Source organism: Phoenix dactylifera, chromosome 2, assembly GCF_051530095.1.
Source record: "Phoenix dactylifera cultivar Ajwa chromosome 2, Ajwa_hap1_PhDact_Kaust_v1.1, whole genome shotgun sequence".
NCBI classification, from domain to species: Eukaryota; Viridiplantae; Streptophyta; class Magnoliopsida; order Arecales; family Arecaceae; genus Phoenix; species Phoenix dactylifera.
Window position 1 is genome coordinate 2,326,169 of NC_143191.1, and position 15,053 is coordinate 2,341,221.

General features: G+C 37.5%; 1 protein-coding gene across 3 annotated transcripts; it reads left to right on the forward strand.

Annotated features, from left to right (window-relative positions):
* The first annotated feature begins 1,884 nt into the window (after positions 1 to 1,884).
* On the forward strand, positions 1,885 to 14,261 carry LOC103719498 (putative serine/threonine-protein kinase At1g54610). 3 transcript variants are annotated; one of them, XM_088714939.2, is made up of 9 exons: positions 1,885 to 2,194; positions 2,425 to 3,401; positions 7,754 to 8,038; positions 8,146 to 8,463; positions 9,141 to 9,368; positions 10,211 to 10,311; positions 10,492 to 10,579; positions 12,125 to 12,631; positions 13,526 to 14,261. In XM_088714939.2, exons 2-9 carry the CDS (start codon positions 2,892 to 2,894, stop codon positions 13,736 to 13,738), a joined length of 2,250 nt encoding a protein of 749 aa, XP_088571065.2. In that variant the 5' UTR covers positions 1,885 to 2,194; positions 2,425 to 2,891; the 3' UTR covers positions 13,739 to 14,261. The 3 variants fall into 3 exon arrangements, with proteins under 3 accessions (XP_088571065.2, XP_088571066.2, XP_038989997.3); XM_088714940.2 differs by having other exon boundaries at positions 2,003 to 2,194; positions 2,430 to 3,401; XM_039134069.3 differs by lacking the exon at positions 1,885 to 2,194 and having other exon boundaries at positions 2,429 to 2,558; positions 2,684 to 3,401.
* Positions 14,262 to 15,053: the final 792 nt, after the last annotated feature.

Consider the following 15,053-nt stretch of genomic DNA (forward strand, 5'->3'; position numbering starts at 1 on the left):
GTAGATATGCTAGAGATGGGCATGCATTCGAGTAAAAATGAATGCATATCAAAGCACAAGTATGACAAGGTGACACATGCAACTTATGCTGATGAGATTGCATAGGTGTGTCTAGATTATATAAGTTCGAGGTTGTAAATGTACAAGAGATGTGAACTAGTCTAGGTGCAATGTTGTCAATGCTAAGAGGAAGTATCGGAGTCATCATCGACTTCGGCGCACACCAGAGGGAAGGGAGCAATGAGAAACTACTCCATAAGAAGTTGCTTGTATAGAGTTGTCAGCATGAACTTCGCAATGAGGTGGAGGGTTGGTATTTTATTGTGAGTCTTAGTTTAGCTAGGGTTATATTCCTAGTTGTTATTTATTCCACTATTATTCTAGGTAGTTATTCCAATGTATGCAATCTATGACAGGTATTTTATCTTTTAGTAGGATAGTTGAAATAAAGTTGAAGTCTTAGTTTTGATAGGCTTTGAGAGGTCTTATTTTAGATAAGCAATCGATACTCTCCTCATTCAAGTTTGAAGAAGAGTAGTCTTTATTTTCATGTAAAGGGAGGCTGGGTACTCTGGTTTTTGGATTGTGCACTATTGGAGAGAGATTTCATGAGAGATTCCTAGAGCAGAAGCCAAGAATTTTGATCCTGTTTTTGCAAGTTTATTTACTAATAAAAACTAATTCATTTTCTCTCTCCAAATTTATTCTCCTCAATTTTACTCTTCTCACAATCATTTTCTATATTACTATTGATGCCTATTCTTGGTGATCTTGGACTGGCCAATCACAAAGTGTGTGGATTTTCTACAAGATTTTGGTATAAAAAAATAATGATAGTTTCTAAATAATTCATTCAAAAGCTAATTGTTGGGTTACAAAGAGCCTACATATAAAGACAATTAGTTTTGTACATATGTCGTATCTAGTAGTGGCGGCTTTATGTGGGTTATCATGACCACAGCTAACATGACTTGGATTCTCCACTGGAAATAAATTACATGCAAATTGCACTGCACAATACATCAACTTATAAATCTTATAAATGGAGGTTCTTTAAAACAAAAGAAAACATTCTTACTCCACTACTTTACATGTGCTTTATTCTATAATATACCATTCTACATCATTAGTTAGGTCAATTCCTGCTCTTAGAAATGAAAATAAGAGTGAAGCACTAGCCAATAAATTTTCAATCCTAGATTGATTCGGCAGGATTTCTAAATTTGATATGTACCACCTCGGCAACTACGAAGAGGATTGGACAAGATCTAGAAGTGAGATCCACAAAATTGAAAAGCCGAATCATGTATTAAACATTTAGAGGCATAATTTTGTCGTACGATGCTAGATTGAGGTCATCTTTTTCTTTTTTTCTTTGCGGTAATGAAGTAATATTTTATTTTAAAATTGAGTAATTCGAAAACATAAGCTGCCTTATAAAAGATAAAGTATATCGAAAAATAAGGACAAAATTCTATCATTTGGGTCTCTAAATAGAAAGGCTTTGATCAAGCGCATCTCTCAATCCAAAAAGAATTAGATAGAGTATTTGAAAAAAAAATTGATGTAAGATTCGAGACCTACCTCATATAGGATTTAGCTTTTTAATGATAATTTTTATTAGCTATATCTATTTTAGAAAAGGCGTGTGCTCTTTTAGTTAAAAAAGGAATTCGTGCAACGGCGAACCTCACTAGTATAAATAAAAATTATTAATCTTGATTTGTTATTCATTAGTAATCTTGATTGGATCACAGGTCCAGAATAATGATTTTTTTTGTAAGATTTGGATAGATTCACTGACTATATTATACTAATTATTATTGTTGAAGTTAGGGCGTTTACAAATATATATCTCAGGGTCATTGAATCACTAAGAATTCTAATGCGGGGGAGCTTTCTTTTATATAATTGACGAGGTTTTCATCAACACAAGCAATTGCGTAGGGGGTTTCGCTCGTGGTTTCCAATAAGATATTGCGGTGGTACGCTGAATTCCGCCGCTTCCTTCACTCAAGAGACGTGGCGGTGTTCGTTACGCCGCTCGCACGGGAACGTCGTTCTCGCGTTACCTCCTCCCCGCTTGGCGAAACCAAAAAAATCCCGAAAAACCAGAAGCAAATCCCGTCTACTCTCGGGCCGTATCCCAACTAATATTTCTCGGCTCCGCGCGTTTTTAGGCTTCCCGGGTTCCGTAAAATCCTGTCCATTTTTTCCCAATCTTATTTTTCTCTCTTTTTTCCCCCTTTACATATATATATATATATATATATATATATATATATATATATATATATATATATATATATATATCTTCTTTTCTGTATTTTTCTTTTTTTTTGTGAAGTTTTTTGATTTTTTTGGTCGCTTTCTATCTCTTTCATTGGTCTAATCTTTGATTTTTTTTTTTTTTGATTTTCGAAGAATAGAAAGGGAGAGTGGGGGTGAGAGAGAAAGGGGAGAGAGAGTGTGAGGAATTGAGAAATTTTGATCTGAAAAATTGAGGAAAAAAAAGCCAAAAAATGGTGCATTGAGGCTCAATACGGAGAACTCGCGCGGTAAGATTAGATTTTGATCGAATTCCGGTGATCCTCGCCCGATTTCCCTATCTGTAGAATTCTTGTTGGTTGTGGTTCATCTTTTCAAGGATTTTGGATTTGGAATTAATGTTTTTCAAATTTAGGAGAAGGGTGTAAAGAACGAATTTTTGTTGAGGGAGTTCTCTCGGGTTTCCCAACTGAAGGAGTCTTTTAGGGCTTCTTTCGGTTGGATTTAGGATTCCCAGCTCCGTAGTGAGAATTGAGGCTCCTGTACTTCAATTAATGCATCGCAACTCCAATTTTAACGCTCGAAGTGATACGGTGGGGAAGGGGAGATAGTTGTTGGAGCTTATGGGCTGCGTCTCCTCCAAAGGAATCAGCCATGACGAGCAGGGTGAGGCCCGGCGGCGCAAAGACTCAAAGAATTCCTTGAAGCGATTGGTTTCTTCGTCAAAGAGAGAGGAAGTCTCAGTAGCAGGTGCAGATGCTGATCCGAGGGTCGGAATCGACGGCGGCACGACAAGGCTCATACCTAAGTCTCAGGAGAATGCAGTCAGTGCGCCACCACTCTTGCCGGATGATCGGGAGAAGGCAGCAGTGGCTGTTGATTGGACTTGTAAGGGCGGCCGGTATCGGCGACAAGCTTCTTTGGATGTTAAGGCAGATAGAGTGAAGCCCGATTTGAAAACTGTGGGTACTGGAATTGACAAATATTCCAATTTGGCAATCTCCACCGTGCCGAATGGGTTTGAAGGGGAGCATGTGGCGGCAGGGTGGCCTTCCTGGCTAACAAATGTGGCAAGGGAGGCAGTGAGAGGTTGGCTGCCTCGGAGAAAAGATTCTTTTGAGAAACTGGACAAAGTTGGTTTTTTTTTCTTTGTACTATCCTGCTTTCTTTTTCCTTGATTTATGCTTTGCATGTTATATGTTTAGATTGTCTAGCATTTCATTGTTCGGTTTCTTCTTCATGCTGTAATGACCTTACTACCGCCGTTAGATGGGTGAATTTGCCATCAATTTTATCAACAGCATATCCTCTGCTAAGTAATACTCTTCAACTAATCATTATTGCTATGAAGTCCCATGCTTGACAACAGACAATTTCTAGGATTAACTGATAACTTTTCTTGTATGCATTAATTTTAGCATCGATGAGCAAAAGATAAACTATCTTTACATGTTCATACACTATTCATTCCTGTACTATAGATTAATTCATTCTTGCATAAGTATAGGACTCTTGTTTGTTATTTTTTGTATGCCTACAACTTAGGCCTCTAATATGGGCTTTGTAAGTTTCCTATATAATAGGCTTGAAACTCTCTTGAACCGTTAAAATTATCTAGAATTAATATCTTTAATTAATAGAATGTTATCTGTCTTCATGCATGCTCATAATGTGCATCAATTCATCGTTCTGTAAGTACAAGTGCATTTATTCTATTTTATTTTATTCTTTTTGAAGTATACTGCATAAGCTTTAAACACGGTCTTGATCCAGTTATACATATGGGTTTGGAATTTTCTTTTCCTATTTATGAAGAAGTAAAGAAAAGAAAAAAGCTTCACGATACACCAACTGAGGGAACTGATTCTAATATAATGATCTCTCGCCCTCGCTTCTACTCTTTGATGCTAGTAACAAAAGGTAGCAGTGGTTCCTGCTCTAACATCCTCTTTTGGTGCAAAATTATAGGCACACCATATTTATTTAGGTTCAGGCTTAATAGTGGCTTGGATGCCACTACGGTTAATATCAGATCCAGAATACCAACCTTAGGTTGCTTCTAGGAAATCTCTTTTTTGTCCAAGTAAAATCTTACACCCAAAAGATGTAAAGTACATGAAATGCCATTTCCTTTCATCACAGTCACCCATTTCTTAGTGGCAGAACATGAGGATAAAGGATCAAATTCAGTCTGGGTACGATATATCTGATGGTGAATATATTATCTTCAGATTTGTGTTTTTTTCCCAGCCCTGGCCCATTCGTTGAGTGATTGTTTGTTGGCTTTGGGCTGATTCTAATTTATATGATATATTTGGCATCATGAATATGTGCATGGTCAAGCATTCATGGAGGATCAATTATAGTTTTGCAAGACCATACTTGACTCAATCTTAGAACCAGGTTTAACATTTTAGGTCCATACCCGCCCACCAGTTCAAGTTTTTGCATCTCTCTAGATGCAGATCAGGCCACCTGCCTTGACTGGAAATCACATGTACCAGATTTAAGATATTGCATTAATAAATGTTATATATTTCAAAACTGACGAATCTACTACTTAATAATTTCTAGCTACCTTTATATACTTTTTCAGCCATGATTATGTCTCATTGTACAGTCTACCTGTAATGGTGCCCTGGATGTTATTATAGATGTATTGATAGGTTCTGTGCACCCCACCACTCCCCAGAAATCTTATGGTTTTAACTTGTTTCGTTGAGTTGAGCCAAATTGTAAGGTTCATTGCCATTATGACTGCAACTGCAATAAGTGAAGCACGTAAACATGGACACGAGATTTGGCTTTTTGGCTATATAGATTGTACTCCTGCTAAATTCTAATATAGAGCCAGTTCCTAGAAGGTGTTTAGAATTCTTATCTAGCTGTTCCTATTCACCATTGTTGGTTTCTGTATGTCAACCACTCAACCTGCATTGTAGTCACTCTTCTTCTTACTATAGATGTGTTTGATCTATGCTGGATATGTTCAAACCCCTCCAAGTATATTTTTGTCACTTTATTTTCTATATTGTGTTACTTCTAATCCTGCATGCAATGTACTTGTTCTTGCTATGTAGCTCCTAGGTATGCTTCACTTGTCCTACGATCCTTATGTCCTTTTAAAGTTTATGATCCCATTAGTCACATTGTATACCAAGCATTAAAGCTGCTTTTATATTCCTTGTAAAAAATTCTTTTGCCTTAATGATTGTTGAGAAATGCACCATAGTCTTGAGAAACTACTTGAATGGCCAATAGTATAATTGGTGGTGGAATAAATCTCTACCACTTGCTGTTGTGTCTTTTCTATGATCATCAGATTCGTTTATTTTGGCACGAGCAGTGTCACAACCATGAGTGCTTTGTGTGTCTTCACAATTATTTCCATGAACAACACTGCCACCTGTGACTCCCATTGGGTTAATTGTTGTCACAATGTACAAACACCAATCAACACTGACTTAATAGTATAGCCAAAATTTTCTCATACATGAATTTTTTTAATAGTATCAACAGAGCATTATGTCTATCAGAAATTGCAACAGTCAAAATAGATTATGTCTATAACTGATGATTCTTTTTATGCGTGCATTTGAAAGCATGAGTGGCATTTTTGTCATTAGTACCCCATTACCACAACATAATGTCTTGCCTCAGCTTTTGCCACCAGCACTGGAAATGCTCAAATTTTAGTTACAACATTATTTATTTCTTGATTTACCAACATCACTTTGATTTACCTGTTAAAACTGACTAGCCCATCTTCAGGTCATTTCCAGATATCACTATGTAAAGCTCCAATTACAGCTGTAGGGAGGATGGCATTTCATCCAGGAACTAAGATAGAGGTGTTGTGGTCTTGTTGATTGTGGAACTACAATTCCTGGAGAACTGTGTAAGGAAGGGACTGCATCCACATATGCAAAACAAAAGTTGGATGCAGTCCCTTGAGCACGCCACATGGCTTATTTGTGGATATGCAGTTACTATTGCAGTCCCTTGTGCACACCACATGGCCTATTTGTGGATATGCAGTTACTATAGAATGGTGGTTGAAAAAATAGAGCGGTGACCTGAAAAAAAAAAGATTTTACTTTGCTTTTCATGGGTCCATGATCTTTTGTACTTGTGAACAAATAGATTTGTATCCTTTGCTTTTCTTTCTATCAGTGCTATAAAATGCATTTGTCCATGTACTGCAGGACATGAATAATGTATCTTACATGCAGTTATGGAGTATCATTTCTTGCTTGAGAACACTTTAGATGAATATGAAATTAAATTAGAAAATGTTCCTTGGTATTTTTCCATTTTGTGCCTTTAGAAGGATTTGTACATTGACTTCAGTGCTGAACAGTGGCATAACAATTAGTAAGTCAAATGCTGAGTCCATACTACAACTGCAATACTTGTATCATTATATTATTTCTCTCTAGACCATCATGTTTGGTCTAATTATAACTGTTATTATGAATGAACATCAAAATTTACTTACATCTTAAAGTCTGTAGTGTGAATGTGGATACCAGATACGGATGATGATGCAGATATGCCAATATAACAAATCCTGAAAAGTAGAATATAATACAGCTAAGATATGAGAATGAAGAAAACATCTATAAAGCTAGTGACAACATGGTCCACAAACTCTATCATTCAGTCAGCATTTAAATAAATAGACGACAATCCGCTCTCTACACAATAATGTCAACATGCTAAACTCCAAAATTAGTCATTCATCTGGAAAATTCTATCATTAATCTAAATGGAAGTAAAGGCCTCTCCCCATCCCTAGAGGCATCAGGAAGTATCTCAGGCATATCTGGTATCTGAAGCCTTTTTTGAATCCTAAAGATTAAGATAAAATATCTATTTATGTATTCTACATACATCCCAAAAGCATCCAGCAAGTATTGGGTTCTAAATCATACTTCTCAGAGGACACAATAATCATTTTGAAGTATCCATGCTTCATAAACTAGAGTTTGTAGATCTGTACTTGACATGTTGTAAACCGGTGCCCCCATTGCTGTTCCTTCTCCAGCTCCCATTTTCCTACCTCCTTCATGCAACTAACACCTGAACTTTATATACAGAGAATTAAATTTTTGTGACTTTTTGATTCCCATGTTGTAGTTCGATTGACCTGAGGGTGATCCTCAGGAGGACTTTCTGACCGCAAGCTTAAAAAAGTTTTCTGATCATGATATCATTAAAAAGAGTTCTTTTTTTGGTTGCAGATCTAACTTGATATTGCTCCAGATGTCTCTGTAATGTAAATCTTTAATATATGCCATCCCTGTAATAGATTCTGTGTGATACTAGGTTACATGATATTTAAGTGGGAACCAGCTGATTTCTTCTTTTAATGTTAACTGTGTAATTGTTGAAAGTAGTTGCATACAAGGATCAGTTTTGGTCCTTTATAATGTTTTCCATGCTCTCATTTTTCTATTTTTTGGTACCCCTTCCATGTTTGCAGATTGGACAAGGAACTTATAGTACTGTATATAGGGCCCGTGATCTTGAAACCGGCAAGATTGTTGCGCTCAAGAAAGTGCGATTTGTTAATGTTGATCCTGAAAGCGTCCGCTTTATGGCAAGGGAAATTTATGTCCTACGTAGGCTTGACCACCCAAATATTGTGAAGCTGGAAGGGTTAGTTTCATCGCGGATGTCATGTAGCTTGTCTCTAGTATTGGAATATATGGAGCATGATCTTGCTGGACTTGCGGCAACACCCAGTATCAAGTTCTCAGAATCTCAGGTGTTTGCTGTAATATATAATATCTGAATCTCCTTCTCTTACAAAATTCTTTCCATGTGATAATTCTTCAATTTGTATATTCTTATTATGGACGAATTCCATTTCAGGTCAAGTGTTACATGCAACAACTACTTTCTGGGCTCGATCATTGTCATAGTCATGGGGTTTTACATCGAGATATCAAGGGTTCAAATCTTCTGATCAGCAACAATGGCATCCTTAAAATAACAGATTTTGGCCTAGCTACCTTTTTCAATCCTGATCAGAGGCAGCCGCTGACAAGTCGTGTGGTAACACTTTGGTATCGGCCTCCTGAGCTTTTGCTTGGTGCTACAGATTATGGTGTTTCTGTTGATCTATGGAGCACTGGTTGCATCCTTGCAGAGCTGTTTGCTGGGAAGCCTATTATGCCAGGAAGAACCGAGGTATCCTCCATCTTTTTAATTTGCTCTTATTTATGGATGCCCTTGCAGGTGAATGGAAAAAAATTGCTACAAAAGGACATGCTTTCACACTTAAAATTCTGTAATTTCATTATGCAACTGAAATCTGGGGATTCATATCTGTAATGATATTATTTTAGTTACTTTGCTACTTAGTCATGTCTGAGACAGGCCATATTAGATTGCAAGAGATCATTTCTGTACCTATTTATTCATTAGTGATGAAAATTGACCTAGAGTTTACCAATTTTTGATATTGCAGACTTGGCTATTTATTAGGATTCGATACTTACAACCTAAGGCAGGTCCAAGTTTAGAAGCTAAACCTAGATTTGTAGGCATATATTCTTATGGCATTTCTTTATGTGGCAGGCCATATTAGATTGCAAGAGATCATTTCTTTAGTGCATTTTGTAGGCATATATTCTTATGTCAGAAACCAAATTGGAACGCAATAACATTAGTTATTATTAGGGATGTGCTATTCTTTGTATTTTTTGCTGAGATTTTGCAGGTGTTTTTATTCATTTGTTTTCTCCTAGGACTGGATGTTTCCATTCCATATGGTCAATTTAGCTTTATTTTATTTGGTGTTTCATTCTGGTGAATGCTTAGGGTTTTCAGTAAGTACCTGATCTCTGCTGATCAAATCTTTGTAGGTGGAACAATTACATAAGATATTTAAGCTTTGTGGGTCACCATCTGAGGAGTTCTGGAGGAAATTAAAGTTGCCACATGCAACCAGTTTCAAACTCACGCAACCTTACCGACGCTGTGTTGGTGAGGCATTTAGGAACTTCCCTCCTTCGGCTGTAGTTCTTTTGGATCGTCTCCTTGCTGTAGAACCAGCAGATCGGGGATCTGCTGCTTCTGCCCTTAAAAGTGAGGTAAGTTGATATTTTTGCTTTGACAATCCACATCTTCTAAGCCTTTCTTGCACTTAGTTTAAACTTCTAGTTATTGGTTGATTGCATGTTAACCTAGTTTGCGCATTCCTAACTCTTAAGTTTCCTCCACTTTCCATACCTATAATCCTGAATTCTAGTAGTACTTTTGTGTTTTATCTGGTATCTACTGTTTCTCTCCCTGTTGTGGGGTTACCTTTCTTCCTTTCCATTGGAGGGTCAGGATGGTTGCACAGCATTTTCATTTAGGGGGCATGACACGCCACTTGATCTTTGCAATATGATGCCTGGAATATCCTGTCATACTCTGGAAACTTGCAAACTGGTTGTTGTGGTAGTTATTTAATTTAGATATGCAATCTCAAATATTATCCACAGGCATGATATGACTTTCAATTTACAAGCAAGGTTACATTGTCTTAATTATTTGCTGCATGGGTTTCAGACCCCACATTTTTTCTCAATTCTCAAGGTATTCTGTTTCTAGCCAGTAACTTTTTTAGTGTATGAACACTGTGCTGCAGGAATGCCTTTTAGAGCATCAAGGTAGCCCCCAAACTGGGACTAATTATGTAACTTGCTATGATGAAATTACCGTATTACTAATACCTGTTGACATCTGCAGTTCAGTAGTTGATGCTAATTTTTGGTTACCATGGCCTTAAGTGACATGTTGGAGTTTGTTTGACAACATATTTCATAGGCTTATCCATCAAAATCAAGTTTCTGTTTTGAATATATTTAGCCATTTCTCCTATTTGCTATTTCATGTCTATCTCGATTTTGATAATTTTAAAAGCATTAGAATCTTCTTATCCTTTCAGTTCTTCACTACAAAGCCTCTTGCTTGTGACCCGTCAAGCTTGCCCAAATATCCGCCATGCAAAGAATATGATGCTAAGCTCCGTAACGAAGAAGCTAGGAGGTATGTCTTTTTACAGATCTAGAGCATGCTTTACAGAATTGTCTTATTACCCTTTAGGAGTTAATAATGACATTCATTCTATGAAGATAATAAAAATGTCTAAGATGTTATTTTTCTGCAACTGTCATCACAAAGAAGCTGACTTTTTGCCTCTGCAATATATAATACCATTATTAACAGACAAAAAGCAGCTGCTATAAAAGGTCATGAATTGGAATCTGGAAGGAGAAAAACAATGCCCATGCCAGATGTCAATACAGAATTGCAGGTATCATTACTAGTAGTTTCGGTTTTTTCATGTCAAATAAAAGAAAAAAAATGATTCACAAACCCTTGTAGGAGCACTTGTTATCTGGGGGTGATCAAATGCTTCTGGATAGTTGCAGCTTCCCTTGACTAGTTTTTGTTTTTTTAAACTGAAACATATAAATCTAAACACCACAGACCATGACATTTACTAATTCCATGCTAGCTTACACTTATTCCTAATAATGAATGAGAAAACTTCAGAACATCTGTTTGAATTAAACCTTTGTAAAAATATGTTGGTTTACACCATGAAATTGTGTAAGTCATGGCTCGCAAAATTATTGGTGTTTGAGGCTAAAGATAAAGGAACAGCATGGTCTTAACTAAACAGTCATTCTTCTGATTTATTTATAGCATCATGCATAGACTGTTATATTATATTTATACAAATGAGAAAGCTGATGCATAGAAATGGGAAGATGAGAAGACTACCTTCCTCATAGTTGCCTAAAAAACAAAGTGATGTTTTGGTCATCTGAAGTGCACAAAACATGTGCTTGTAATGCTTCATGCATTTGACTTTTCTAGGTATGCTGTGGAGTTATGTTGAATTATAGTAGTGTTTCCTGCACAATTCAGTTCATTAAATTAGTATTTCTTGCACCATACAGTGTCTTCGGAATGCTTCAGTCCTGCTCTCTTGGATATGCTGCCCAGAAATGGAGTGAATTGCTCATGTCAACACATGATTGACACTAACTGCTCCCCGCCGCCCCCTCCTTGATGGGAAACAGCTTATTGCAATTCCTCGCACTTAAAAAGTCCTCACTTAACTATTTCATTGATAAACAATATTGGTCTTAAGCATGGTAGCTGTACCGATTTGTACTAGTGCATATAAGGCATACCATGCCATACCGGTACCGAAATGTTATATGGTATAGGAGCGTACCGAGTATCAGTAATGCCAAATCGATCCCATACCGGGTGTACCAACGCCATACCAAGATGGTACTAGTACGGGATCTAGTACCAATATTGTGAACTTTGATCTGTACCGTCCAGAATCTTCTAAAGAATCATTGGGTCTATTTCCTTTTTTTAAAAAAAATTATTATGCATGTCAAGTAAGCAACATAAATGAAAGGTTCAATTTTCAAATCAACTTACTCTAGTCACCAGTATAACGTGACATGCTTCTATATTTTTACTCTTGTCACTTTTAGAAACAGATATTTTGGTGCCAAGTGTCATGTAAAACCAGATTTTTTTTTAACACAATTATAAAAAGCATTGCTTCATTAACATATGTAATCTCTTGTAGGGAACCCTAAGTACACGTGCATGGAACATAATAGCACAACTGGAAAAATATCAGTGACAGTTTACACTTTCATGCATGTTTGTGTTTCATGCTGAACAAATAACATTTTGTAATGAAGATAATAATTTGTAAGCAATAAATTTGAAAATACAAAGTTGGTTAACCAATTGCTGGTTTAGCTGTTTCATAAATAACAGCTTAAAAACTTTTCTCAATTTCTGTGTCTTATGGCTGGTGCAGAAGCGTCGGATACGGGCAAACCCCGAAAGCGGCAGCAATAAATACAACCCACAAGAGGATGGAGGATCAGGTTTTCCAATCCATCCTTCCAGAGGGACAGTAGAGAATGGTTTTCTTCATCTCAGTCACTCTGGTGTATCCAGATCCACATGGAATAACAAGGGATACGGGGACAACGCCCAAACATTTTCTGGCCATTCGCTCACTAATTTGGGGCAATCTAATGGTCCAGATGCACCAATGCAGAGATCTTACATGCCTCATGGTGGGGCTGCTGATTTGTCCAGCTTCTCAGGTCTAGTGGCAGCAAGAAGCAGTACCACAAAATTGGACAATCATAGGGAATGGGCCAAGGATGCAAACTGGCCTGAGCATCGACCAAGCTTGAAATATAATCAGTTGGATGTTGCTGATGCCTCTGAGAAGCAGGAATGGATGAAGCACTTGCTGGATAGGCCTTCCTCCTCTCATAAGGATGGCAGCGCAGTAAGCAAGGAATCTACAGCAGTAAGTTCTAATATCATGATAAGTTCCAATTGAATGACAGGTTCTCTGAGATTTACTGGAATTATAGACAAAAAAGTACATAGGTTCTGTTAGGCCTACAGCAAATATAGTGCTGTAACTCAATAGTTTTAACGTTACATTTTAGTTCCAATTCATGATTCTTTTTTTTTTTTTCCCTTTCACAGAAACATATTGAAATTTTGAAGTTGAGGTAATTTAAGCAGTGTTTGATGCTAAAGACAGTAAAGAGAATGCATGATGAGATACATTTGGTTGACAAAAATATACTAATACTATATTACATTGTTGAATGTTGAGAATTGCAATTACTTTTTGTAGAAACATGCAAAGCCATTAATGTGTCGTGAGTTATGTTTAAACCTGCCTTTCAAACTTTTGCTAGTGCTCTATTTAGAAAATGCAAATCATTGTTTTTCTTTTTTTGAGAAATGTTGTGGGAATGCTAGCATCCAGATTTGAGTTCTCTCTGATGTATGCATTGAGGATATCAACCACATGACCAGCATCCTGCTGGCCGGTAGTGCAAATCTAAAAAAGTAGAATCTGCATCCTGAGAGGCAGAGCATGAAGCCTGACCAGAGTAACTTTATTGTTCAGGCATTTGTTAAAACCAATTGTTATTTTATTTTATTTTAAGATTTGTGGTGTGGACAATAGGTGAGGCATCCAGCCTAGGACCTTTTTATATGTAGAGGGATGCCAACCGGCTGAGTTAATGCTGGTTGACCATTTGTTCTTTCATTCATCAGGCAAACGAATCCTTGTCTCCATTTTACTCCAATCTACTATGGGATTCTTGTCACTGGACTTGTCTTTGTTCTGTAAGGTGAAGTTCTGTTTCTAATGGACTTGTATTTGAAATGGACTTTTCAGGGTTATGGCACTAAGAAGAACAGAATCCACTACTCTGGACCATTGATGCCTCCAGGAGGAAACATAGAGGAGATGCTTAAAGAACATGAGCGGCAAATCCAACAGGCAGTCCGCAGAGCACGCCTGGACAAAGTCAAGTCCAAGAACTATGGTGTCAGGGGTCAGTCCGAAGCCCTGCTCTACGCGAGCAGGATTGGGAGGCGAGATCGTTAAGAAGCTTGATTTGATCTTGCATTTCTCAGCGACGGAGGATGACCTGATAATGCAGTCCCTGAAATGAAGCAAAGTGGTAATGCGGAGTAGGCACAAGAAACAGAGCTACTTTGCTGCGCAATTGCCCTGTCAACAAAAGCTTTTGTTGCGAGTAAAGGATTCAAGTGTAATTTGGAGCATCAAAATCGTTTGGATTTATTTCTTGCAGTAGGTTGTGGTTCAGATTTAGCCCCTACCGCATTAGCATTGGTTTAGCTGCTGTAGTCTGTTAGGCTGAATCTGAAGCATATTGTTTATTTTGGAGGGGCTGAGTTTGGATATTTTGAAAAGCTGCCAGAGAATTCATGTTTAAGCAAGATGTGGAAGGCTTTATAGGTTCTGTTGGGTCACAATGTAATTAAGTGTACAGGACCATGAAAAAGCCGAAGATTGGGTCTGTTGGACTGCAATACAGCACATAGGGCAAAACCATGTTACCAAGGATTTTAAATGAATTTATTTAGTCGATGTTAGTTGGTATTCATTGCATATGTTGCTGTTATGTTCTGGAGCTGCTCCAATGCTTTCTTCTCAGCTTCTCTAAGTTGCTCCAACTTCTTGTATAGGGATGTGCTTGGGCCTTAGCATCAACCTTGAGAATATTAGATTGTGGCACCAAACTAACATGGAACCGTCGACATGGTTTATAAAGGCTGGCCTTGATGCTTTATAAGCAAATGTTTTGAAAGTGATTCGGTAAAGTATCGAGGGCATGATCTTCGATCTGTCGGATGAGAATTTGTGACGATTTAAGCATCTTATTTCTTGAAAGCTGTCTGTGGAGTGAAACAGCCCGAGGATCTCTTGCTTGATTTCATTAAATTCACTCTGATTAAAATTTGAGGGCCAACTCTAGATCTTTTTCAAGGCAAAGAGCTGAACCGACTCAACGCCTGAGTGTTTGCAACATTGCTCATCTGTCATTTTGAATAGCCATGTTTCCTGTCCATCTTGTTGCCTGCCTTTTATCCATAGAGGGCTCTCATTGCCTGTAAAAGCTGACATTCCCTTCCAACTCTCTAACCAAGCAGTCCCATATGCCCTTGTACAATTCAGAGCTGGGAAGGGGGATTATTTTGAACTTTTCTCCTTGGAGAGGGAAGGAAACAAATGATCTCTTGCTCCTTTTGCACCACCAGTGCAGTAATCTATACAATATAATTGAGATAAATTTCAAGGATAGCCTGTTTAGTGTACATAGATGAAAATCTATACAATAAGTTTATATATTATAGATGAAGAGCTTTGCAAAGCCCTAACAGAGTTCAGTTATGTT